Below are 26500 nucleotides of genomic sequence, written 5' to 3' on the forward strand. Positions count from 1 at the left end.
ATATAATTTAGCGAGGTGTATAACGCACGTGCGAAACCACTGTTCTGACGTTATTCTTATTGCTATCGTCTTTGAGCATGGTTCCGGGGTTATAGTATAGCTATAGCGAAGTATTTAGTGCGTAGGCATAATATTGAGAAAGGGAAGAATCTTACCCATATCAGTGTTGAAACAAGTTCACAGAGATTGGCTGAGTGGTAATTGAAAAGGTAGCTTTATCACTTGTCTGTGCCATTACCACGTATTGAATCCTATGCCGATAGCAAATATCTACTGGGAAGGAAAACTTAACGCTTAAAATATTAACAAAAGTGTATAGCTAATGATCCTGGTTGATATTGTTTAGATAGCTATCCACATGACAAAGAAGTCATAAAAGAGGCTATCAGTGAAGTACATCGGATATCGTGTGTTCGCTTCATACCAAGGACAGGTGAACAATACTATGTTCGTTTCATTAGAGGCAACGGGTGAGTAAAAGACAGCAACAACGATTAGATTACAAGAATAAAAAAGATCGAAACAGACAAAGAAACAGTATAGTGTTTATCCTAGAAATGGAAAAGAAGATAATTGAATGACAGGCCTATTTGATTTCTGTGTGAGTTGTAGTTTTGTTGCTATATGTATAAGATTGTTTTAGGTATTTACTACCTTTTTGCTCAGGTGTCAATTCATTGTTCAATCAATCATTTGACTAATCAGTCAGTCAGTCAGTCAGTCAGTCAGTCAGTCAATCAGTCAATCCATCAGTCATTTGAACAATCCCACGATTACTCAATCACTTTGTCAATCAATCAATCAATCAATCAATCAATCAATCTATCTATCAATCAATCAATCTATCTATCCATAATAACGATTAATCAAATGAACTGATTTCATTTCATGACGCGTTAGCTAGAAAAGATATGGCTCAAACCCCACCTTCAATAGTGGCTCTCCTCTCTCCTCTTTTTAATTGTCCCGAAATTTGTAATATAAAGACCTTTAAAAGTGCATCGGAGTCTGCAAACTAATACAGCATTTTTTTATCTAGTATTAATAAAAAGTGGATCATTGGATAATGCAATTCACGAGTTTTCATTGGCTTTGCCATCATGGCATATGAACAATTATACCATGCTATACAAATATGGCAAGCCTAATATATACAATTGTTGGGAGACGTACGTTTTTATTTTTATTTTATTTTAGTCTTCTATATTTTGGGGGCGTTTTTAATGAAACAGTATTTCCACTTGCTCTTGTTGGATAAGAGATTGTTATAGCCAACTCAGCGCTAACCACGTTGTTGGCTGTCTATCGTGTCATATCCAACGCGCGCTCGTGGAATAATTGTTAGTTCTACCGAATTCAGTGAGACCTGACTTCAAAGTAGTTACAGTGAAATACAGGACATGTATAACATTTCTCGTTAAAATATTATATATGTATATTTTTCATAACCAGGTGCTGGTCTTACATCGGCAATGTGCAGAAGTCTGGTGGTCAGCCAATCAGCATTGGAGCTGGATGTGGTATAACTGGTACTGTCTTACATGAAATCATGCACGCCGTAGGTTTTTTCCACACTAGTTCTCGTTACGACAGAGACTCGTACGTCGTCATTATACCGGAAAATATCATGCCTGGTAAATATGGGCAATGTCATATAAGATATCGTTTATTATGATACCGTTACAAGAAATGCTGCGCATCATGAAGCGACTAACGTATAACATTTGACACATTAGAATTTCCTCTGCGCGCGTCTACACTAAGACAAAATCCAATTGGAAATCGAGTAATTTCAGTTTTTAATGGACGAAAACCCTGGACCAGACTAATTATAGCCGTTTTACAGTTCTGTTTTACATTTTCTCAAAGCTAAAGATATAAATAGTTGCCTGAAATAACACCAAAAGCAATTTCCCATGGGAACTCGAGAAAATGAATTTCAAAGTTCAGAGAAATTGTGCAAACACAGGTAAAGTTTCATCATCAGTTTCATTTCACGAGTACTTTCAAGTGTTTCATATGAACTTTAAAATTTGTTTTCGACACATGTTGTTAGAATTGATTTTTATGTTTAAAACAGTTGCACAGAAGTTTGCAATACAATGTAAATGAACTCAGTACACAGTTTTTGTCCACTTGTTACTCGAACTTCTGGCGGATTCCTTCTTAAGTTCCCTCATAACTCCCTTGATTCAATCCCCGCAGGTTTTGAGTTTTGCCATGTGTTGCTCCGTAGGGCTTGAGAACAACTTTCAAAAATATACCCATGCCCAGTTAGACAGACTGGAAGCGCCTTATGATATGAAGTCAGTGATGCACCTGCCGAGAAAAGCCTTCAGTAAAAATGGCTTAAACACGATGGAAGCACGTGCAGGATCTTATATACCGTTAGGAGGGTCCGACGACCTTTCTGAGATTGACAAAGCACAGCTTAATTTACTGTACAGTTGCACAGGCTACCCAAGTAAGTATAGTTTGCCCGAGTTTGTAAAATATAAAAGGCAAGAATGCGATTTGAACAGTATCCTCATTTTCTCTTGCACTACAATATTTTTTTTATTGAAATGAGCGCAATTTTCATTGACAAAGCGTTATATTTCCAAAGAAGCGTGCTTCGTCGGCAAGCAAAAGAAATAATTGATTATCATCTCGAAGTTGTTAAAAGCTAATTAACTGCGGTACTGAAATCTGGTAAAGTTGAAGTTTCCAGCACTGGTCCTTCATAGGAGGATACTGTGTATTAATGCCACGAGGTTAACATTTACAACAATCATCAGGGGCTGAACAATCAGAGAGTGCTTAACACATCAGTTATTTCGTGAAAGTGCGTTTAACTGAGTTCTCCTGAAGAAAGATGTAAGAGGTGTATGCTCATTAATGTTCACTCCATGTTTTTCATTGCCTGTGCAGGTTGTTACAAAGCGTTTGGCATGGAGTCAAATAAAATCCGTGACTCACAAATTACAGCCAGTTCACACAAAACGTACTTCGAGCCTCATCAGGCCAGGTTACACATGATGGCCAGTGCTTCGGGTAATGGTGCGTGGTGCGCAAGTCAGAGTCACCAACAAGGAGAGTGGCTTCAGGTGAGCTCATCCATTTACGGGACGGTTTGTTTTCTTGTATGAGCATCTTGGGGGACAAGGAGGGGGGGGGGGGGGGAGTTAGCAGGCAATAATCTGATAGAGCTCGTGGACTCCCTCCCTCTGGGATGCTTCTGTCATCTCGATTGCGAAACAATTGGATTTTTTCTACCAAAATGAAAAAAATAAATAAACATTTTCGATTAGGTACTTTGTTGTTTAGTGTGTTAAAAAGCTATGTAAATCAAAAATTGAGATCTCATTTTCAGTTTTAAAATTGACTTGACGAATGACTCGCCGACCTATAATAGTCAGAGTTAGCTGGGAAATCTCTTCCAATTTCTCTTCACCACCACCTTAATTTTAACATGTTGTGTCACCACAGAAATTGTTATAATACATGAAATTTTAACAGTCGTCGAAATTGTTTGTAAAAACAATAACCGTTTTAGTTAGTACACGCATTTCAATTGTTAAATACGAGCAAAATGCACCCACTTCGTCCATTCTGGGTGTTTGGACATTAAAAGAGCTGTGAATGGGGTTCGAGGCCGGGAAGGGAGAGCCTACAAAGCTTTAAACAGTTGAGTCGCGTCTAGTTTTTGCTTGTGAGAGAATAAGTTGTCCTAATATATACGGTCAATATGTGTTTTACTGACTGTTGTCTTGCTAAGATTGATCTTGGAGGAAGGAAAAAAGTGACAGGAATTACAACGCAGGGGAAAGTGGACCTGTTTGTCAACGCTTGGACAACACGCCTTGAAGTGTGGTACAGTCTGGATAAATACAGCTGGAAACAGGCTTTCGATGGAAAGGTAGGATAAATATGAGTCCATGAGAACAGCATGAGGACATCGACATGGACAGGAGCAAGTCTGCATAGCTAACCGGGAAAGGCCTGCATGGCAAATTGTCGGTCACATTTTTTTGCGTGGTTGACCTCAGTTAGCTAAGCATGATATCAACGCATCGTTTACAATGTCTCTATTGGACTCAAGCTAATAAGGATTTAAGGAGAAGATTGAATGGTTTTACAGCTAACAGAATGAAACAATTTGGGAGAATAATTCGGCCTAAAGCGTTTGTGTACTTGGTCTTTGAGAAGAGGAAATTTGCTACACGTATTATAAAAACTGGATCATTGCAGCACGCAAATCAAGAGTTTTTCATTGGCTTAGCTACTATGGTATATGAACCATAATATTATGCTTTACAAATATGGTAAGCGTGCGCATAAGTTAATTTTACGCGTAATTTTATTTTAGTTTTCTATATTTTAGGGGCGTTTTTAGTAAAACAGTTATTCTACTCGCGCTTGTTGGATACGAAATGATTAGTGCCAACTCGGCGCTGCGCGCCGCGTTGGCTTAATTTTCATATCCAAAGCGCGTTCGTGGAATAATTGTTAAATAGATCTTCTATTTAATATTTTTAGGCGATTGCCGCAAACTTCGATATGAACTCAGCTCAATATAACCAGGTGCCAGCACCTTTTATCGCTCGTTACGTTCGATTTGAGCCGACACACTGGTACAACGAGATTTGTCTCAGGGTTGAGATATATGGCTGTGACGGTAAGTTTATTTTAATACTGTTTTATATGGAGGGTATTAAGGTATTAACCCTTGTTGTTTTTTCATTTTTCTAACATAACTAGCTGATAAAAAGATTAAAACTAGTATAAGGTAAGGCGATTAATCAAGTGAGCAATACAACACGATGAAAACACCGTAGAGGTCTATTTGATAGTTCAATTCCTGGTCACATCCGTTTCAATTCTACTGAAATACATTTACTATAATCAGTTATCTAAGAATGTAGGCAAGAACATTTTCAGCCTGAAGTCGGCAAAAAACACGTTTATCCAACTAACCTAGGCATGAAAAATATACATCCTTAACAAAGAGTGTATGTTTGGCGGTTTGATAAAACGTTTTGATACACGCTTATGTTTTTTCCTTTCAGCTTGATGTTTGCATGCCGTTGCACACCTCTTCAAACCACCTCGATACGCTGCCAGATTACAAATGATTTTCTTTTTTTCCACTTCAAACTGGTTAGTCAAACCCTCTCAAAATGACGAGCAACTAGATCACGTGCCGAAAAGAAAAACAACCTCGCCAAAACGGTCTTTCACTGCGAAAAAACTTTTACGTTCAAACTAAAATGTTAATCTCACACGAGACTAAATAGTTTTTCCAACAAAGGCAAGAAAATATTTTTCTTAAAAGGGAAAACCATTATTTTTAAAAGCCTACGGAACATTTGCTACAGAAGTTACGAACAAACTCGTCTGTTATATCGAGGTTGTACATTTAATTTCTACTGGACAAGGACTTCACATAGTTTGACTTTATTCTTTAAGAAACCTTTGAGATCTAAATTTCCTCAAGTAGTTAGAGTGTTGTAGAAAATGATATACTGGTTGTATTCCGCCATGGTGTGTGTGTACTTATCAATATTTTGCGTTCGAGGGCTGTGCCCTTTGCTAATGGGGCGAGACTCAATAAAGATTATTTTTTGTTATTTCTTGGTTGTGGACTTGTGCGGACTCGCGAAATAAATTGCTATGACCAACGCGGAATAACATGGCGTAAGGGCCATATAGAGATACCAGACCGACCGCAGCCAATTTTGAATTTCATTATATTGCTTCAGGTGGCACACCCGACACATTGTGAGTTATAACCCTTCAAAGCTAAAATAAGGGTGTTTTCTATCAGATTATACCGTTGCTATGGTACCCCTTTGCATATACCATATCTTTGAGGCCTTTCAAATTCTTTTTCTAACAGCTTCATTGATTTTTACAGCTGCGAAGTTGTTTCATCAAGTGATATGAGAAAGAACGAAGCAGAAAGCTTCGACCGCTTCGCATCCATAATGGCGGTTGTTTTGAAACTTTGAATTTACTTCATGTAAGTAGTTGCGAAATGTTTACATTTTGTGATGTTTTACATGAAGCAAAACAAAAAACGCAAACAAACTCTCGGGAGTGCGCAGCACAGACTGGAAATCATCTTTAAGACGTATAAAACGGTGAAAACTTCTTAACCAAGTAACTCTACCCAACCTAGTTTTCTAAAGTAAGACTCAACTCAGAGTTACTTTGTAGATTACTGGAAAAGTTAAGGTCGCAATTAGTCTCCTTCAAAAGGCACTCTTTATTTTGCACATTCGTTACATTAGCACTCTAGGAGGAAGACACTTGAAAAATACCTGTACAGTTGCTTTGAAAACCCGTTGTTTCTAAAACAAATTTTACCGATGTGTGGTTTCAAGTATAACAGAGACATGTCTGGCTGCTTTACCGTAACTGTCGCTTTCGGCGAGCTGACCGGCAAACATTTCTGGCATTTTACCGATCACCGACTGGCGTCATTTAATATGACTTGCTGGAAAGGAAGAGTTTTAAAAGCAGAGAGGGTGAGAAAGAATAGCTACTGGTAGCACTGTGGACCGTATGAGAAACAATTACCATCAATGGTGTTAAACTGAAAAATTTCTATTTTAGTTGCATAATGAAACAATAGCGTACTCGTCCAAGTTCGTTGTCGCGACAACATAACGCAATCCGCGTACGTCAGAGAAGTTGCCTAGCAATACCTCTTTTGTAAACCGCGGGCTCAGTCAACTTTTACAGACGGGTTGCAGTCGTAAAAGGTATTTCAATGGAAAACACGAAGATTATTTGGAAGAAAAAGAAAGTGTGAAAATGAAATAAAACTTAAGACCAGCCAATAAATAGCCGTGTGCCATCTGGCGATTTTGGTCGTAGGGAACATTTTAAACATTTCTACCTAACCAAAAACTACTTGACATTACTTCCTATATGGTGATTATAATAGAAATTTCAAACAGAGATTATGAAAACCGCAACTGAATTTGCTTCCAGATACAAAATTATCCTGATACAATTGATTTAGAGAAAGGTTTGCACTTTCGTTAACTGCCATAGTGATCCTTGACTTTGTTAAGGAGAGCATCACACATGGTTTTAGCGTCACCCAGGAGCATAGAAGTGTTGGGTTTGTAGAATACTGGATTATCCACGTCCGCGTAACCAGTGCCCAACGTACGCTTCATCACAATCACCTGTCAATCAAATATGCATTGCGTTTGTTACATTAACCAAGACCCATTGCGCACCGGCCAACAAGCAACTTGACCTCAAATAGTGATGTCTCTCACTTTGGTCTGATAGAGCGGTTTTCAATTGAGTGTCGAAAGTAATCAGACAATTACTTTGTTTTTGGTTTTGGTTTTACAACGGTTTGAGATGGGTTCAGACCAATTTCGATATATTAAAATCCAGCCTAAAACAACAGACCCTAGCTTGAGGCTCAGGGGAATACACCCCACAAACTTTGCAGTTATTCCCCAGAGCCTCAAGCTATGGTTTATTGTTTTATGCTGAATTTTAATATATCGAAATTGGTCTGTTGGTAGGTAATTAGTTTGGTTTTGGGTGTACGACACTCGATAGGCGATTTGCAAGAAGCCGTCATTTGACTACAAGTACCAGAATACTTTTCGATTTCTTTTTCTCGTGGTGATTGTGCAACTGTCATTTAAACCCCCTTGTGGTTGAATAGTTTGAATAATAAAGGAGAAACGAAATGAATTCTGGTAGTTGTAGTCAAATGACGACATCATGCAAGTGTGCTATTGAAAACCGCTCTAAAACGACCTTACCTTAACATGTCTTACATGGCTTTAAGGTTTCAATATGCACGCAAATAGGATTGTTTATCATCACTAAAGAAACTGCTTGGCTTTAATACCGAAAACTTGAAGGAGGAAAGTAAACAAAACTCGCTTCCCCTTCCATAAATACCAAGGAAAAAAAGACAATTAAGAGTCAGTAACGGATGCATAAAGTACAGCGACTTGCCTGTTTTGCTTTCCAAACTTCTAGTACAGGCATGCCCGCGATCACAGAATTTGGATCGTCTTGGGCAGCGGAGTTGACTGTGTCGTTTGCGCCAATAACCAGAGCGAGGTCGGTGTCAGAGAAGTCATCATTGATTTCATCCATTTCATACACGATGTCATACGGCACTCCAGCCTCAGCTGCAAGGAAAGCAAACTGAATCAGTTTCCATTAGCAGGTTTGGTACACATCATTGCAGTGGAACCACGCTTTACGGACACACGCTTAGTACGGCGAGTCTATTTGTCCCGAAGAAAAGCTCATATATTTTCCCTTCTAATATATATCCTCTTCTCAGATATTTTCTTGATACCCAATAATAAAGACAACGGACACTTTTCCATCACCACTTTTTAAAATGCCATGACTTTTCCCGGATAAAAATAAAATTTCCCTGACCAAACGAATACGAAATGCCAGATAGGGTGGCGGCCTCCAGCTTCCCCTTAATGTACAGCCGTCCTTCACCAGTGTTCTAATTTCAATTTTCCCTGAGTTTTCTTCAAAATGCCACTTTTCCCAGGTTCGATTACCAGCCGCTGTTCGGGAAAGGAGCCCGCGCTCCTCCCCCGACTAATCGAGCCTAACTTTTCCCAGAATTCAGTAAAATAAAATTCCCTGACTTTTCTGTGATCATTTCCTAGCCTGTGGGAACTTTGTTATCTGTTACCCGAGTGACACGCTCGCATACAGAGTTTACGCTTTACAGACACCGGTTACCTTAACAAAGCACCGCTAAGCTGCAAAACGCCAAGCACGGTACAAAACGACCAAATTAAGCTAATCACTTACGAGTACCACAAGAAGGTATCTATACTTACCTAGTAAGACGTTGAGTTGTCCCGGCATACGTCCCGCTACGGGATGGATCCCGAAGCGCACGTTGAGTCCTCTTTCTTTGAGTTCCTTCACCATATCAGCGATGGCATACTGTGCCTTAGCTACAGCTAGTCCATAACCTGGTGTGATGATCACGTTCTTAGAGCCTGTCAGCATTTCTACAGCACCGTCTGCATTGATCTCTGTGTGAGTTCCTTCTACCTTCTCCCTTGTACCAGTGCCTGTTAAAACAATGAATGCAAGGTGAGTGTCTTCTTGTAGCAACGATGCTGACTTTAGACTGAGTTCCCACAAGTCGCCGGCTGAGAACGAAACCGGGGCACCCGATTGAGTTGGTTTGGTTTATATCAGTTTGGTTGAAAAACAAAACCAAAGTGGTATAAAAAGTGGCATGTTTAAAACACTAACAATGCCGGCGAAATGACAAAATGGCACTACAGGTAAGAGTCAGTGTGGGGTACAGACTTCTGCAAGGGTTAACTCTTACAATTATTGAGATCTAACCACTGTCGGGTCAGTGATATTTTGGCTAACCTAAGCGCTATTTAGGCTAACCGTAGTATCATTTCACCATTTCGTGTTTTAAAAACCCGCAAAGATTTGCTAACACAAACTGCAAATGATCCGCAAAGATCAGCTAACTGAACTGCACATGTAGTGCGGTGAAGCACAACAACCCTGCAAATCCCCTGAGGGGCGCCCCGCAGGTCACGTACTGTCAAAGGAGAAACTGCTGGCTGCATTGGTTCGAGTTTAACTTTGCCTAAATTATATTTAGCCACATTTAAACACGCCCTCTAAAAAGGGTTACCATGCCACTAATACAGCGGATTAACCCGTAAATGCAGGCGGAGCTGAAGAAAAAGTTCATTTCATTTAAAGAAGTTATTAAAGAAGCGCGCGCTAATAAGCAGTATTTCTTTACTGTACTGTACTGTACTGCACACTGTACTGAGAGCCCTGTTCCATTGCTACTAATAAAGCGCTTTACACTCAACCAAAATTCCGCAACTTTCGACAGAGACAAATGGTACGAAAATTTCCTTAGGAAGTTTCCGAAAAATCCGAGAATTGTTCAGTTTCTGAAATGCGAACCACTCAACCGAAATTCGGGGAGGAAAATCAAACGGAACGAAAATTCCTGGTAAGAAGTTTACGAAAATTCGGGTATACCTCGCGAGGTTGTCCTCTTTTCTGGAAAATTCCGCAAAGTGCTGTTTCATTCGGCTCTGGAAATTTCCAGAATTCCAGAATGTTTTGTCCGATGGAAAGCGCCCATAGTTAAGTTTGTGTGGCATCTAAGCATTGAATACTCGCAGTCAGGAGATGACATTTTCGAAAAATATTGTTGTTCACGAACCGTTTTCAACAATTGTTACTTCTGTCCTTTCATCAATAATAATAATAAAAACGCCATCAGATGACATTCTCAAAAGTAGCTACAATTCCACAAGAGCTTATCGATAACAAACTAAGAAGGTGGTCGCGCAAGAAAATTTACCCGTCTTTCTGCTCATTGATGATCTGCATTAATAAGCCAATATGCTCGCGCTTTGCGCCAGCCGGCGTTATGGGGATGAGTAAGTGAGTGAGTGAGTGATGCGCACGAGAGTTTTGAACAGAAGAACAACGTAGAAGAACGATTTCGGACTAATTCAGCTTTTTTTTTTTTTTTTTTTTTTTTTTTTTTTTTCAATTTAATCGAAAGCTCAGTTAGTCTAGGTGGCGGAAGGACAAAAATTGGTTAACAAATTACACATGCGTTCAGTGCCGCTCTGATTAGATTGGAAGATCGGAAAACCAACAGAAACAAGAAAACTTAACACTAATCAAAGTGGAGTGAGTTCACGACACTGAATTGTGTTAAAAAACGTTCCACCAAGACGGCCATAATATATGCCAATCAAATGCCTCAATTAATTGAGGTTTAATTCCTGTAAACGAAAAAAAGCCGAGTCAGATCCACATACTTTCTTACGCCGAGCGCGTGACAGTCTAACAAAATCGTTAATTAGTCTAATTGGTCAGAAATTCACGTCATAATAGCAAATGCCAACCGGTGACGTCATTGGTTACAAGCATGGCTTGCTCTCGAGTGTAACAACAAATGAATTAACTTACAAAATGTTTTCGTCGTTTTCCAGTTATGTGTGGGGCTCACCCGAAGGAGTCCAACAAAAAGCTAACAACGGAGAGGTGTTCTATGACGACTCCAAAGTTACAGAGGACGACTGGGTGTTGGTTGAAGAAATAAAACTCGCCAGCGGATCAAAACAAGACGGGCGAGTTTCTTCTCTACAAACTTTGTTCGAGGAAAACGAACCGAAATTCAGTGAAACTACGAAGGAAACAGTTCCCGGGCAAGGAAGTTCGTCGGAGAATGATAACACAGATTTGAGCGATAAGTCCTCGCTCGGGATTTTGATCCCGACAAAACAATCGGATGCCAGCGACAAGTCATCGCTTGAAATTCTCTTCGTCGAAGCTCAGTCCAGTGAAAGTGCAGACAAAGATATTTCAGATATCTCCATGAAAACGGACGAAACTGATTTTGACGCGAAATCTTCACTGCAGTTCCTGTTTGATGAGTCTCTGCACAACGAAAGCACCAATGCAGGAAACAACTCCGCGTCGCTATTCACTCTCAAACCCCTCCCCGATGCACCGATTGTTTTAGCGCCAAACACTGGCCAATCACGTCACCTCTACAATAGATCGTACAGTGCCGACTACTACCGAGATCCGGAAGTTGTGATCGAGCCGACAGTGTTAAGGCGGCGTCATGTGACGAGACTTTCCAAGCGTTCAAGTGATTCCACTGCTCTGGTTGGAAATGTTGTACTTCAGAAAAGAACCAAACAACCGGGTCCAGAGGGAACGTCCGGAGTGGGTAGGGGAGAGGAGACAAGACGACGAACACGACGAGCTAACAGTGTGGCGTGTGGACAGAATGACAACACTCACGGCCGAAGAAGGAAACGGACCGCTGACAAACTCAGCGGAAAGGGAGGTCGAAGAAACTGCTAAGAAAATACTGTAATGCAAGCGAGTCGATATTACTGGACGTATTGCAATACGGTAGGGAGAATCCGAAATTTAAAAATGACGTCAGGTTATATTTTTGCAGGCCTTTTTCGCGATATCTTTCAAGCTTTAAATCCGCCATTGACATTGTGAGCTTTATCTTCATCAATCACACATTCATTTGTACAGCACTTAACAAAATAAACGACTGAAAACTAACTCATCTTTAAGTCGTTCAACGACTTTTCTACGCTAATTTGTATTTGTTTTGACTTTGATCAGATGGTACGAATAATGAGCAATCAATGAATTATTAGCACGGGACAGATTCAAATTATTTTGTGATGCATAATTGAGTTAGTAAAACCATTATATCAGTCTAATAGTTAATTAACTTTTAGTTAATAGCCGGTTGCCTACTTAACGATTCATTATCTTCTCATTCGACTTGTAAGCTTGGTTTTTGTTTTATTTTACAATGTTCTTGAATAACACGTAACAGCTTTTCTTAGATGAAGCTAGAGGAAAAAGAGCAATGCTTTTGTTTCGTCTTGGTATCAAAAGAAGACACTCCAGCGCACGTGCACTGACGCTTTCGACGTGGTACACCACGATAATGCGTTCGCGAAGTCCACTGTTTGTATGCCGTCATTTGTAGGTGACACAATGATATCTCAACCAGTCAAAAAGGAGAAAAAATAAGTATAAGTAATCGTATAAATGCGAGTGCAATAAAGGATTTACACTACGAGTGATATTTGAAAATTCTCTTAAAATTGCATGAACCTCAAGCGCATTTTGAAAGAATTTTCAAATATCACGACCAGTGCAAATCCTTAATTGCTCGGGCTTTCATACGATTACTCACTTATTACAGAACTGAGAAACTTGCGAACGCGCGCGAGTAAATTTGCACTGCAGTGCAAATTAAGAATTAACGATAAATTGGCCTGCTCTCAGCCAATCACATAGAAGTAATTTTCTCAGTCGTATACTAAAACGTATAAGTAGCTATAAGTACACTCTGTGTACTCACCAGTAGACAATGTACCGTATCCGCCAAACAGTACATTAGCCAAGGAACGATTCATAGCCTTGCACATGATGTAGGACAGGATACCGCCAGAGAAGCCCACAAGGGCTCCCACGATGGTCAGCAAATCGTTGTTCAACATGAAGCCTTCTGCACAGAGGGCCCAGCCACTGTAACTGTTGAGAACAGTGATGACAACAGGCATGTCTGCGCCACCAATGGAGGCCGTCATATGCACACCCATGATGGATGATAACGTGGCGGCGGTACCTGAAATACACAACATAGAGAACAAAAATTATTAGCTTACCCATTCCCTGACTACTAGAGAAAGGAGGTGGACCATTTCTGTTTTAGAGAGACGCTTCCATGTTTCCCTCTGACAAAGAATTGGCAGTGTGTTCTTGAACTTGATGCGCTCTAGTTGAAAACTACAACACAAACCTACGCAGAAAGGGAAGTGGTAAGCTATGAAATATCTGACAATGTACAAAAAGACAATCACAACTCAGTTGAAGTGACGACACAGATAGCAGATCTTCCACGAGTATTTTAGATTTGTTCGCTACACTGACGAGTTAAGGGAAACAAAAATTTATTTTGACTAGTTAGTATGCTTGATTTTCCCTTGATGCTACGGGTGAAATTGCCTGTTGTTGATAGAATTCACCCACAAAGTAACAGGTTTGCTATGGGTGTGGAGAACAAGGCTACAGGTGAATCAAAACTTCATGACAGCCCTGACTGTTACAGAAGGTTACATGTGTGATGGCAGAGAAATGCCCAGTCACGGTATTTTGAGTTATTTTGGCCACATACAAAATTACCTTAAAATGGTAGGAAACCTGAAAATAACAGTTTAATAAGATAGGAAAACACCAAAGAGATAATGGTAAACCATGAAGGAACAAGGATGGCTAAGGATGGAGAAGATTAACACGGATTACAAACGAATTTGAAAAATTGAGGCTAAACTTTTCACTATGCGCAAACCGTGACTGAGCTCCTATGAAAATAGCCACGTCATTCCGTGGGATAAAGCTAAATACGTTCCGGGAATTTGCCCTTTATCTACAATTCAAGGTACTCACTCACCCAGCATAGGTATTCCAACCGCAGCACTATCGGTAGCCATATACCAACCCATGGCTCCAACATTAGCCAGCGCCATAGCGATATTCAGCTGGTTTTTAAGCGGCAGATTCAGCGCTCGGGAATCCAGCAGACCGTGAAGTTTTCCAAAGGCCACCAAGGAACCTGTGAAGGTCACTCCACCAATAAATGTGCCGAGAAAGATGGCCGCTTTATGGACATTCCCTGCGGGGTCGTCTGCAAAGAGATCCACATCCGCCAGGTACTTGGCAATGGCGGTTAGGACAGCAGCTAGGCCAACAAAGCTGTGGAATGCTGCAACCAGCTGAGGGAGATCACTGACGGCAATGCGGCTGGATATGACCGCTCCGATGGTACCACCCACTCCCATCATGGCGCCCATCTGTGTCAGCACGTCCGTGGAAGGTGCCAGGGCCCCAATGGTAGCGGTCATGCCAGTACCTATGCCTATAATACCTAGACACGATAGAAATGAGAAGCAGAGTTAGAGCAGATGCTGACAGTGTCATAAAACAACAGGGTTTTTGTTCTCGGGCATAAATATGTTTTGGGCCCAACTCAGTCTCATTTTAGCCCAAGCTGCTAGGCGAGGGATAAAATGAGACTGAGAAAGCCCCAAAACATACTGTGTTTATGCCCAAGAACATAAACTCTACTACTATTATTATCACTTTGGAAGGCATTGAGAAAATAAAAACTGAAAAAAAAAAATGACAACAAAACAGTCTGAACAATCACGCCAGCGTTTACAAGTTGAATGGCTTTTTTTTCTTCAATGAAAATACACAATACATCAAACGAAGCTGGCCATAAATTACAAAATCTTGCCATTTGATCATGAGTTTTCAAAAGTTGTAGAAGACATGAAAGGAAAGTTCAATAACGCTTGTTTGTAAGTGGTGAAATTGATTGTACAGTTGCTAAACTGACAGTTTATAAATTTCAGGAGCTAAAATACATTTTAGCCCGCCAAATGCTCTACAATGCCCGACAAAGTGATAATAAAAGCTATTTTACCACGCAGAACTTTATGTCATCCGGATTTCTTGCAACTGATGGCATTCAACCACTGTGTACACCACCTAACTGCCTCTACTACCAGTGATTTCAGTTAATGTTGATAAATTTTGAGTTACAAAAGTGAATTACACAAAGTCATTGCAACCACATTGATTTTGGGCCCTTACACAATGCCTGTGTCTGCATATTTGCGAGAATGGGTTCTCAAACAATAAGAGGGGTGGTGAAACCACCAAAAGTAAATTTTGTTCACTACAAAATTTAATCCAATTAATCTGTAATAAACCGACCAGTTCGGTTACACATGAAGTTGTTCTCTGGGACCGAGATTTAGTATCTGTTATCTGTATATGAGAGGGTTTAATTACAGAGAATATATAGGCATTAAGCCGGGATTTAAGACACTGTCTGCAAAAGAGAGTGCACTTACATGTAACAAGGACACACAGTTCCCTCAGGACTCTCGGGAGGTTAATTAACTTACCCAGAGCATTTCCTTGTCTTGATGAGGTCTGAGTTGAGAGGCCGCCCAGCGCACCAACACAGCACAGCGATGATGCCAGGTATGCCATCTGATCAATATCAGTATACCCAGCCATCTTAGCGGCAGCATACCCTCCTAGAACAGCCGCTCCAGGAATGACATACAGGTTTGTGTACTCAGGGGGGTCCCCTTTGGGAAACAAAATCATGATTAACACATGGAACACAGGAAGTTACAGATCAACATCACAAAATTACAGCAACCTGTTCTGATTTATCACTGCCATTTCAAATTTTCTACTACCCACTGGCAACAGTAATATTTTTTCTGTGCAATGCTACTAAAGATAGTAAGCCTTGTCTACAAGAAATGAAATGAAAGATATGATTTTCTGAATACAACGTTATAGAGAGAACGGAACCTGGGGCCCGTTTCTCAAAAGCTCCGGAAATGTTTCGCGCAATCAAAGCCACTTTTAGATAATCTGTATCTAAAAAGCAAGAGGTGCATATGCCTGAAACTCCTTGTATGAAGAGAACCTCTGTTCATATTAGGAATACGTGAATAAAACAGCTGTGTATTAATCGTAAGGTTTGAGATTTTGCTACGTCTTTCTGGGTGCAAAAACCTTTCGGGACCTTCAAGAAACAGGCCCCTGGGTTGTTTTGCATTAATTTTGTTTTCACATTTTACTCTTTAAGTTTCATGCATCTTACAAAACTGCAAAAACCAAACAAATAATCCCTCTCCATTTTGCCCTTTGAATAAGCAAATGCAGTTCAAGCAAAATAGGACATTACCTGGTCTCCTGAACATGTCCAGCATGCGTTTGGTGATAATGAATCCACCAGTGATGTTGATACTGGACACCAGTGTTGCCAGTGCAGCCAATGAGGTGGCAGTGTTGTTGGGTAACACCCCGCCTCCCATTAAAACCAACCCCCCTGCAGCAGTAATGCCTGAAATAGCATTAGTGACAGACATCAGGGGGGAGTGAAGGGCAGGCGTCACACCCCAAACAACTTTGTATCCAATCACACCAGCTAAAGAAAAGGTGGTTACCATGGTAGCAAAGGCAGGATTCGGAGAAACTATTCCCAGGCTAAGAAGGGAGCCTAAGCCAGCTGCAAAGTAAAATAATCAAAGAATTCATTGATTACTACAAGTACCGGTAGTAAAATGAAGATTTTGGTATTGTCAAATAATAAATTAGCCCCACTGATGGAAAATCATTTCCTGATGGGGGCATTTCAGGTTAAATGATGCCCACAAAACACAAATAACATTTTTGCATGATGGCATATCACCACCAAGCCTCAGTTAAAAAAAATGCAAATTGTTAATTTAACATACACAAATTCCCAAGGCAGCAAAGATAAAAAAGTACACCCACATGAAAAGAACACAGAGGCACCCGAGGTTTGCGAAAATTTCACACAGATGAGGCTTGGATGTGAATTTTGAGCAAGTGATGTAATCATACATAAGATTCACAAGACAGCAAATTGTTATAGCAATGCAAATATGTTTCATTAAAAAAATATAATTACTGTAGTAGCTCCTCTATCTTAGCTGTGAATTACTATAACTGTAGGTTCAATCTGTGCCAGTATTATCTACAATACTTAAAAACTTTGCCTCCTTAGTAATGCCATCATGATGTTAAATGTCCCGCTGATGCCTACCAAAATCTCAAGTGAAATCTGTTACTCAGTGTCATTTAAGTCACCTTATAGTTGATTTTTACTTAAATTGGGAAAAGAGGCTGGCATGAAAACAAGTGAAACAACAGTTAAATCTAATGGTACCCGTAAATGGAACTCCATAACACTACTGACTCACACTGTACATGTACATGTACCTGTTGTAAGACCAGTCTCCCATGCTGCAACACTAAACGGGGATTGCTCCGGTGGTTTGACAATTGCTTTTGGTTTGGGTGGAGAGGGTAAGGGAAGATCCAGTGCAGGAGGCGGCCACATCAGCTCTCCATCTTGAAGCACAATAGAGCCACGGACCACTTCATCCTTGAGATCTATGGCAAATTCTCCTTTCCCTTTCTCACCCATGGAGAACAGGTAGTTTTTCAGGTTATTGGCATACAGAGTACTTGACTGAGTTGGTAGTCGACTTGGAAGATCAGTGTATCCAACAATCTTTGGGTAGAAAAATGTTCAAGTTGGTACAAAAGCGTAAATTTAAGAAAGACAACTAATCAGATGCTTACTCAGACCAAGTATGAAGGATACGATCACACAATAATCTTTGGTTTGATAAGCCAGAACATGATGCATTGATGGACTGAGAACAAACGGACAAAAAAAAACATCTCCACTACCTCATTTAATGAGTGCTTAATGACTGATTATTATTGAGAATCGCATAACAATTTACTGTCCCATAATAAACCAGCTGACCATTCTAAATCGTTGCACAATAATTAAACTTTTCTTACATAATACATGTATTCAGGGTCAAGGGAGCTGAATTCTAAACCCTTTGTCCAAAGGTCTCTCAATACTGTGCAAGGCTGGATATTTTGAAGCAGGATGATCAAAATTTCATCTCAAAGTAGTAGGTAGCCAAATGAGCTTTCCCATCACCTCAGTGAGAGCTTTTTGTCTTAGTTCCTTGTTAACACCTCTACACCTCTACAAAATCATTAAAGGGAACTACATGTGCAGGTACATGTATTTTAAATTCAATCTTCTTACATGAATATATAGAAAGTTTACTTATCAAAGTGTATGAATTCCTTGAAATGGATATTACCAGGACACATTCAAGTCAAAATATGTCATTTTCCCTTTAGAAGACCATAATTTATCATGGTCTTAATTCAATAAATCAATGTTACATGTACATATACAAAAAAGACTGAAGCTACTACAAATCATAGAAGGCAGTACATGTAACCTGACAGAGATTCACATGCACTCACATTGACACCATTGTGATTGTACAGTTCCCCAGGCTTGGTCAAGTCACAGTTTCCACCAGTCTCTGCAGCCAAGTCCACTATAACTGACCCAGGTTTCATGGACTCTACCATCTCTTTAGTAATCAGTTTTGGAGCAGGTTTTCCAGGAATCAGAGCAGTTGTTATAACAATGTCTACTTCCTTGCACTGTTTGGCAAATAACGCCATTTCAGCTTTTATGAACTCAGGTGACATTGTTTTAGCGTAACCACCAGCACCTAACAAAGAAAGATTCAATGCCTGTATTTCATGGCTCGAACTGACAGCAAAATTATTCAAGGTCGATAATTACAGTGTAACGTACAGTATCTAAAATTTCAGTCAGTGTCAGGATTCGTTGAAACCTTTGGGGGCTGTATTGAGCAAACCCTACAGCGACACATACAAAAGCCTTTGACTTTGTTAATGCCATGACATCCTGGACATGGGAAGACAACAATTTGTGAGCACAGTACAAAAATACAGTTGAACCTCTCTACAAAGGCCACCTTGGCTGGGGACAGAGAAAAGTGGCTGTTATAGAGAGGCCACCGTCATGGGAAGGTAGGGGTGTGACATGACACCTGTTTTTCCAGGGGTGCAACGTTTCTTTTCTTTAAAAAATTTATTTTACAGATTTTAGCTATAAACTGCATGTAACACAATCAAAATATATCTCAATAAAACAGAAACTAAACAGAAATAGAGATCAAAGAAGCACTGTACAGATCAAGATTAGTGACCTTTTACAATACAAAATGGGGCTTTTTATGCACCGTTTGTTAGTCACTGGTTAACTGGCCATATGTGAACAGGTTACTTAAGCAGTCGGGACGCCAATGCCGTTATCGAGAGGTGGACATTGTAGAGAGGTTAAAATAAGAGTGAAAGTATGGACTGTCCACTGGTACCAAAAAAGTGGCCGCTGTAGAGAGTTCGCCATTAGCTGCACATGGAGGTTTGACTGATATACATGTATACATTCATACATGCCTACAAGGGTCACTCCACATGAGAGCAAAGGAAAAGACAATTTTTAAAATAAACTATTCTAGGATTTTAGCTGCAGAGCCATAATGCATAAGGACTGAAGTTTCAAAAAAACATCATGACTAAGTGTGGATTGCATCATCCACTACTGAGGGGGGTACCCAAAGTAAGGGACTACTGAAAGACTCCTATCTACAATCATGGACAAAAGTGTTGGGACAAACTTGCACTTTTGGTGCTTTTGCACACACCCCTGACACGAATACTACTTCACCTGCCTAACCTCGCTCCCCACCCCCCATACAATGTTGAAAACTACTAGCTGCAATTTCTCCTGATTTTCAACATTGTATTGGGTGGGGAGGGAAACAGTAATCCATTTTTAAAAGGAAAGCAGCACTTTTTTCAAACTTCAGTAGTAAATCACAGATAATTCGTTAAATTACATTAGTGTCCCAAGGACTTTTGTCTACGATTGTAGGTATATAATGGATGTAATCATCTTTTAATCATAATTCAAACAACTGAGTTTAGTAAAATTCAAGTGTCACATTTAATGTTTAGTTTAACCAAATTTCTCCATTAAAAACCAAAATATTTTTATTTTACATTTTCTCAGAGAAATGTGTAACTGTCAAAAATATTGTCATGGACATAATGTAACGTCCATGAAAATTAAAGCGCTATTTTTTTTCTCTCATGGCTTGTATCTAAGCCTGATATAAAATAATATCTGCGACAACAAAACTTATCAGTTCTAAAAGGTCACTAAAAAAACTTGATGTTAAGTCGGTCATGGATGTTACATCACGGATGTTACATTCATGGATGTTATAATTATTATGGACAACATTAAATGCAAGAAGCTTGGTAATAATGGCCCTAAAAGCCTGGTACTAATATATTATTTTGTCATTCTACAAAAATTGAGGACTTAGAGGTCGAAACAATGTTAAATTATTATAAATAACAACAATAATATAACAGTCAACAAAAATGTCAATACGGCTCTGTGATTAAAATTCAATGTCTGAATATAATACTTCTGCTTTGTCTCTAAAGTTTGTACAAATGTAACGTCCATGATCGTGGAATGACCCACAATCATGTATATGAGTTTTGAAATAATCAAGGTGCATTTCTATAATTTTTTGGAATTATTACAGAAATCCACTGTTAATCCTGTGTTAACACAATAATCACTGTTTACATATTAACAGGTTCAACATTGGTTACACTTTAGGTTCAATTCGATGGTTTGAACAGATTCTCACCTTCACCAGACTCTTCTATTCCAGTGACCTCTAGAAACTCTGCTCCAAGTGATTGGACCTGTTCCTTGACAGCAGCTCTGGTATCAAAGCCACGAACAATGGCTCCCATATTTCTAGCTGTGGCTATGGCGGACAAGCCAGCAACTCCACCACCTGGTTTCATCAAAAAAGGAGCATGTAAAACAACAAAGTCACTATTAAGCTTGAAGGCTTGAGAAGAAGGAAGAACACTTTGAGGAATTTGGAATTTGGATTGCTCCAGAAATTATTCATATCCCCTCCCTTACCCCCATGAAGGGTTTCTTGGTTTGACAGCCCCCGCAACCACCCCTCTGGAATTTCCAGTTTATGTTCCAACTTTCCTGTCTTAAAAATTGAGACCGCCACCGCCTTGTCATGCCACAGTGACATGGGGTGAGTGAAAATTTTTTTTTATGGAACTGTTCATGTATGTACATTCATTCTCTCATCAAACCAATTACTTAAAATACATTATTTTAATTACAGTAGCAGACAAGGTACTCACCTATAACAAGAATCTTTGCTGGAGGAACTTTCCCTGCAGCAGTAATCTGCCCTGTGAAGAATCTCCCAAACAAGTTTGCAGCTTCGATAACTGCCTTATAGCCTGCGATATTGGCCATGGAGCTCAGAGCATCAAATGACTGGGCACGGCTAATCCTTGGGATACAATCAACTCCAAACACTGTTATTTTCCTTTTTGCTAAGACATCCAACAAGTCTTTGTTTTGGGCTGGGTAGAGAAAACTGATCAGTTTGCCACCTTCCTTCATAAGGTCAGCTTCATGGACACCTGAAACCTGATTTTTCTGAGGTGGCCGTACCTGAATGATAACGTTACCAGGGTACAATACTAACATTAGCCAACTAGTCACAGAACAGTGACAATTTAGCTTAAAATGTACTTTCTACTAATTTCTACTAGCTACTTACATGTAACTTTGACTAGTCAAGTCCAACACCAACAGTGTCAAGAATTTAAACAAATACATTGTACTGTACCAGAACCTGCTGAGTAGTTACAAACTGTTGTCAGTGGATAGTATGTCTGCCTAGTCAGTAGGCTACTATGGTAGAAAGTTAATCTCACAACTTGTGTTACATATTAAAGAAGAATATTCTATAAGCCATGTGTGATAAAATTTGGCCAATGCTTGTTTGTTTGTCTAATTCTGAAGTGCAACCACAATACATGAAGCACTCTCTTCTCTGAATCTCTCTGGGCTAGGTCCACTCCTTACCTTAAGGACAATATCTGAACTAAATGCCTCCTTGGCTGACTTGACTTCTGCTCCAGCAGCAATGTAATCTGCATCAAGAAACTTAGCTCCTTCACCAGCTCCTGCCTCTACCACTACTTTAAAGCCTTGTTTAGTGAACTGCTTGGTAGCTTCAGGGGACATAGCAACTCTTTTCTCCCCTTCATGGATCTCCTTTGGAACACCAACAGTCAGCTGATCATATGGGACACCGGCAACTGACTCTGGCTCAGATTTATCTGTTAACAAAAGCATGGCACTGTACAATGCACATTGCAGTCCAGACAGAGGTTTTCTCCTTTGACTATCAAGTCAAATTTGAGCTGCGAAGTGGCATTTAAGCTTTCAAACAACCACCATGACTGTTAGAAGAAACCTGACTGCCTCACTTTTAAGGCCCAGCTACCTTACAGAGGAGTTTTGGTACAGCTCTGATAAAACTGGTTCCTGAGTCAACTTTTTCATTGATGTTTGGACTACCTACAGTGTACTGTACATGTACCTGCCTGGTCTGACCACTGGTGAAAGTGGACACAGGTACTCATTTTATCCAAGCTGTACCAAAAACTCTGTATAGTGTCAATGGCCTTTAAGGACCATGGCCCAGGCAAACTACATACATTTACAGAGTAGCAACATACCACCAGAAAACAGCAAGACTATAATTAAAGTAAATTACATATTTAAATGGAAGCTTGATCCCAATGCAGCAGTACTTGGCAACTGTGAGATAATTACCTTTGGCCTCATTAGCACAGAATCGTACAGTTCCTGCCAGAAGCTTCGGATAGAAGTGGCAATCCTAAAAGCACATTATAATCCATGGTCAGCATCAAGATTCTCAACAGTTCATCAGACACTTTCTTTTATTTTACCATTTGTTAACAACTGCCTTACCAAGTGGAGGTTGGGTGTCAGCCAGCCAGCTCCTACATGCAAATGAAGACCACTCCCATGACTGGTAATCCTGACAACCCAGCCAGAGCCTCCATGAGGAAGGGAGAAAGTGGGCACCCGTCACACTGATAAAACATGGGAAGGAAAAGGGAGGGACAGGGGAGAAGAAACAACCTCTGAGCAGAGTCCCTGTGCTTGAGACTAAGATGCTCGAGGAAAACGCTGACAAATAAAACTACTTGAATGCCTTGTGGCTCAAGAGCATGTGGAATCCTGGCACATGCACAAATATAAATGCCGCTCACTGCAAAAGCAAGACTTGTGCTCCTTGTTGTTAACTCCATTAAATTGCATTTAACTGCATTTAATGGTCTGGTTTTTAAGTGAGAACCTTTTTATTCTGGGGGCTTCTTTTTTCTAACTAACTAACTACATGTTTTAATCCAGCATCAAACCAATCAAAAAATCCAGTAAATATGACATAGATGAGTGATTCAGGAATATCCCTGAACATGTATATTTGTACATTATACGAATTCACAGATTTCTGAGGTTTTCAATGCATTTGAGTAATACTATAGTCCACAAAATTTACTCTTGCCTTAAAAGCGGAACACCTTGGTGAACAAGTTGTCCTTCCATAGCTACCTAATACACTCTTAGTTCCTGAAAAACAAAAGAAGTACAGTTAATTTAAATGAATCTGTAAAGCCTGAAATGCATTGTACATGTGTAAGAATATAATTTATCTAGTAATTCAAAGAGATTTCAGTATGTCTTGTGCAATTTCCAAGTTATACACACTGTAACACCAGCAGTGCTTCTAAAGATGAACTAAAACTCATTTGAGAACAGAGTGCATGACTTTATCACTTTATCAGGGTTGTAACGAATCTTGATGCTCAATCAGCACCCATAGTGAGTTTGAATCATGTGATGCGGACAATTACCAGAGGTTTAAAACAATAGAAATTTTCGAAACATCCACCGTCAAATGGTCGTGATTGCCTCGGAATGGTGATTGCTAAAATGAGGCTCCAACAGCGGAATATATTGCACATGTTGACAAGCAAAATTTTGATATTTTCTAAAAGTCTTAATAGAGTTACTCTCATAGAAATTTTTGATCGTATGTTGAGTGCATTGCAAGTCCATTTCAAATCCTATAGTTAGATACAACAGTTAGTACCAGTTCACCACCTTACCAACTAAGGATTGTCCATGGAATCTTCTAGCTATACTTAGGCCAGCTCTCAAGAACATTCTGATAAAGGACCTGGCATATGTAAAATGCAAAGTAGGGCAAAACTTATTAAAAGTTATAGGAATACTAAAGAAATGTACGTAATGAATGGCGGATGTCTGCATTTTGCTATCAGGAAGTTTTCAAATACATGTACAACTATCAAGTACAATCCAGTGGCGAATCGAGACTTTGAGCTCGGGGGGGGGGGGGGGAGGGGGGGTTGTTTTCCTTTCCCTGCCAGCTTTTCTTCCTTCTGTGATTTTTCTTTTTTAACCCAAAATAAGGGGGGCTCAGGTCCCCCGGCCCCTCTCCTAGATCTGCCACTACAATCTGAACCAATCAGAAATAAGACTATGCAATTTGATCTACACTTTTTTAAGCATGAGAAATTGAGTATAAGCCAAAATTGATCATGACTGGGTTTTTATTGGATCCCTCTACATGTAACTACTTCAATTAGCTGGAAAAATGAACACTTTAATGGGTCTTAATAAAACAAAAATATTAATGGGTCTTAATAAAATTAGCGTGGGTAATCATATAAAGGCAAGTGCAATGATGGATTTATACTGCAAGTGATATTTGAAAATTCCCTTTAGCCAAGTGCAATTTGAAAGAATTTTCGAGTATCAAGGGTAGTGTAAATCCTTAGAGGAGCTCAGTCACGGTGTTTTGTCTTTTTTTTGGCCACATACAAAATCTCCTTTAAATGAAAGGAAACCTGAAAATAATAGTTTACTATGATAGAAAAACATCAAAGAGATAACAATAAACCATAAAGGAACAAACATTGTGAAGGATGGCGAAGATTGACACGGATTGCAAACGACGAATTTGAAAAATTTAGGCTTAACTTTTCAAAATGTGCAAACCGTGACTGAGCTCATTTAATTTCTCGCCTTTTCATGTGTTTACTTATTTATTACACAGCTGTTAAAATTACAAATGTGCACATGTTAATTTGCACTGCAGTTCAAATTCAAAATTAACAATATAAACTGGCCTACTCTCAGCCAATAACAATGAAGTAATTTTCTTAGTCATATTATAACAGTAATAATACTGGGACAATACTGTACTAAACGTACATAAAGCTGACATCAACGATCAAAGGTAAAATCCACAACATCCTGACATCCGTGCCCCAGATGTAAAAGAATTTATCACTTTAAGTTCCTATATTTGCCCAGACACACTCAAAATGTTTTTAAATAGTTTATAATAATCAACCAAAGTTTGTAAGTTTACATTGTGTATGGCATAGACTACACCATATAATTAAGTTGTTGTATATTTGGTCAGGAATGCATTAGACATTGTTTTCATTTTTGGTTACGATGCTGTTGTGTGAAAACGTAAATTCTGGGAAACAGAGGTGAAATTTTCGTTCAACACAAGAGCTCAATTTAATAAGTTAATTTGCGTGAGCAACAATTGATCGTATGTTTCCTTTATACACGATAAATATGCCCACGTGCGTGTTATAAAGAAACTTCACATACCCTCCAGTGGTAGTTACAACTTGGCAGTATGGCACGCAATGTATATAGTTACGTTAGATCTTCTTCAAGTCGTAGAGAAAGTAGCAAAATTGCTACCAAAGTACACTGATGTACATAGGTACATGAAGTTGACATCCTTGGCTCAGTTTGACTCGATAGTTGTGTCGCTGGGAAGAAGCACATTTGCTTTTGAAAACTATCATGAAGAATGCCGGCAAGACATAGTTTACTCATTATCTCAATCATTTAATTCTTAAACTGTCCTTGAAGCTCGCTACCGCCATTTTGTTATTATTTTTCCGCATGTACAATTGAACGATTGTTGCTCGTGCGACCGACATAATTCACTTGTACCAAGGCGGCTGGCGCCATTTCATTCACGCTTGCTTTAACGTGTTAGAGCTTAGCAACGGTCAATTAGAACATAGGAACATACAGATCCCTTCTTACCTTCTGGGGAGTCCTTATAAAGGAGCTCCCAGTCAATTCCTCGAGGATAAAATCCTGAAGAAACGATACAATCCCCCTGCTGAACCCCTCCAAACGCAGAAGACCTGGTTACCAAGTCAAGGTCAACACAAACAAACCGCCCCAACCAATCAGAAATGCAACCAATCAGCAGTCAACAGATCATTCCCTTGGGTGCAAACCCGCCAAACTTGAATGACTTGAAAATTGACGCTCCTTCGACGAACGACGTATAAAATAATAGCCAACAACACGCTTTTTAAAACATGTTCATTTTTAACAAATAGACAAAAGGAATGGCGAGGAGACCTCCAGAAACCACCAGGCTTATACGAGGGAGGCCTCTTCCCTCGC

The 26500-nt window shown here is 39.6% G+C and overlaps 2 protein-coding genes across 5 annotated transcripts in view; one reads left to right on the forward strand and one right to left on the reverse strand.

The window, feature by feature from the left end:
- The window catches only part of LOC110055101 (hatching enzyme 1.2-like), an 11199-nt gene extending 5590 nt beyond the window's left edge, over positions 1–5609 (forward strand). For 3 of the 4 annotated variants that reach the window (XM_020761480.2, XM_020761478.2, XM_020761481.2), the window contains exons 3-9: positions 347–470; positions 1453–1634; positions 2237–2464; positions 2911–3086; positions 3758–3898; positions 4519–4657; positions 5049–5609. In XM_020761480.2, the coding sequence (XP_020617139.2) occupies positions 347–470; positions 1453–1634; positions 2237–2464; positions 2911–3086; positions 3758–3898; positions 4519–4657; positions 5049–5053 (995 nt within the window). In that variant the 3' untranslated portion in view covers positions 5054–5609. The remainder of the gene's footprint in view (positions 1–346; positions 471–1452; positions 1635–2236; positions 2465–2910; positions 3087–3757; positions 3899–4518; positions 4658–5048) is intronic. The other variant, XM_020761482.2, reaches the window with a different exon arrangement.
- Positions 5610–6227: 618 nt separating this feature from the next.
- LOC110055091 (NAD(P) transhydrogenase, mitochondrial-like) lies at positions 6228–26252 on the reverse strand. The gene is made up of 16 exons (XM_089272829.1): positions 26129–26252; positions 24136–24206; positions 23532–23596; positions 22772–22835; positions 22016–22272; positions 21280–21598; positions 20754–20906; positions 18472–18728; positions 17392–17686; positions 16331–16654; positions 15531–15719; positions 14009–14482; positions 12917–13183; positions 8838–9077; positions 7978–8156; positions 6228–7178 (listed from the first exon to the last, which is right to left on the reverse strand). The coding sequence occupies exons 2-16, from the start codon at positions 24191–24193 to the stop codon at positions 7029–7031; spliced, it is 3291 nt and encodes a 1096-aa protein (XP_089128955.1). The 5' UTR covers positions 24194–24206; positions 26129–26252; the 3' UTR covers positions 6228–7028.
- Positions 26253–26500: the final 248 nt, after the last annotated feature.

Source organism: Orbicella faveolata, unplaced genomic scaffold (assembly GCF_042242905.1).
Source record: "Orbicella faveolata isolate gen_17 unplaced genomic scaffold, um_ofav_v1 contig_35, whole genome shotgun sequence".
NCBI classification, from domain to species: Eukaryota; Metazoa; Cnidaria; class Anthozoa; order Scleractinia; family Merulinidae; genus Orbicella; species Orbicella faveolata.

What these genes read in the sequence shown, in the direction of transcription:
- LOC110055091 (XM_089272829.1), bottom strand. Translation starts at nt 24,193, where the DNA reads ATGTTCTTGAGAGCTGGCCTAAGTATAGCTAGAAGATTCCATGGACAA. An exon ending in GGACATGTTCAGGAGACCAG is followed by an intron (nt 15,720 to 16,330) that starts GTAATGTCCTAT and finishes TGTTTCCCAAAG; the next exon opens with GGGACCCCCCTGAGTACACA. An exon ending in ACAACTCAACGTCTTACTAG is followed by an intron (nt 8,157 to 8,837) that starts GTAAGTATAGAT and finishes CTTTCCTTGCAG; the next exon opens with CTGAGGCTGGAGTGCCGTAT.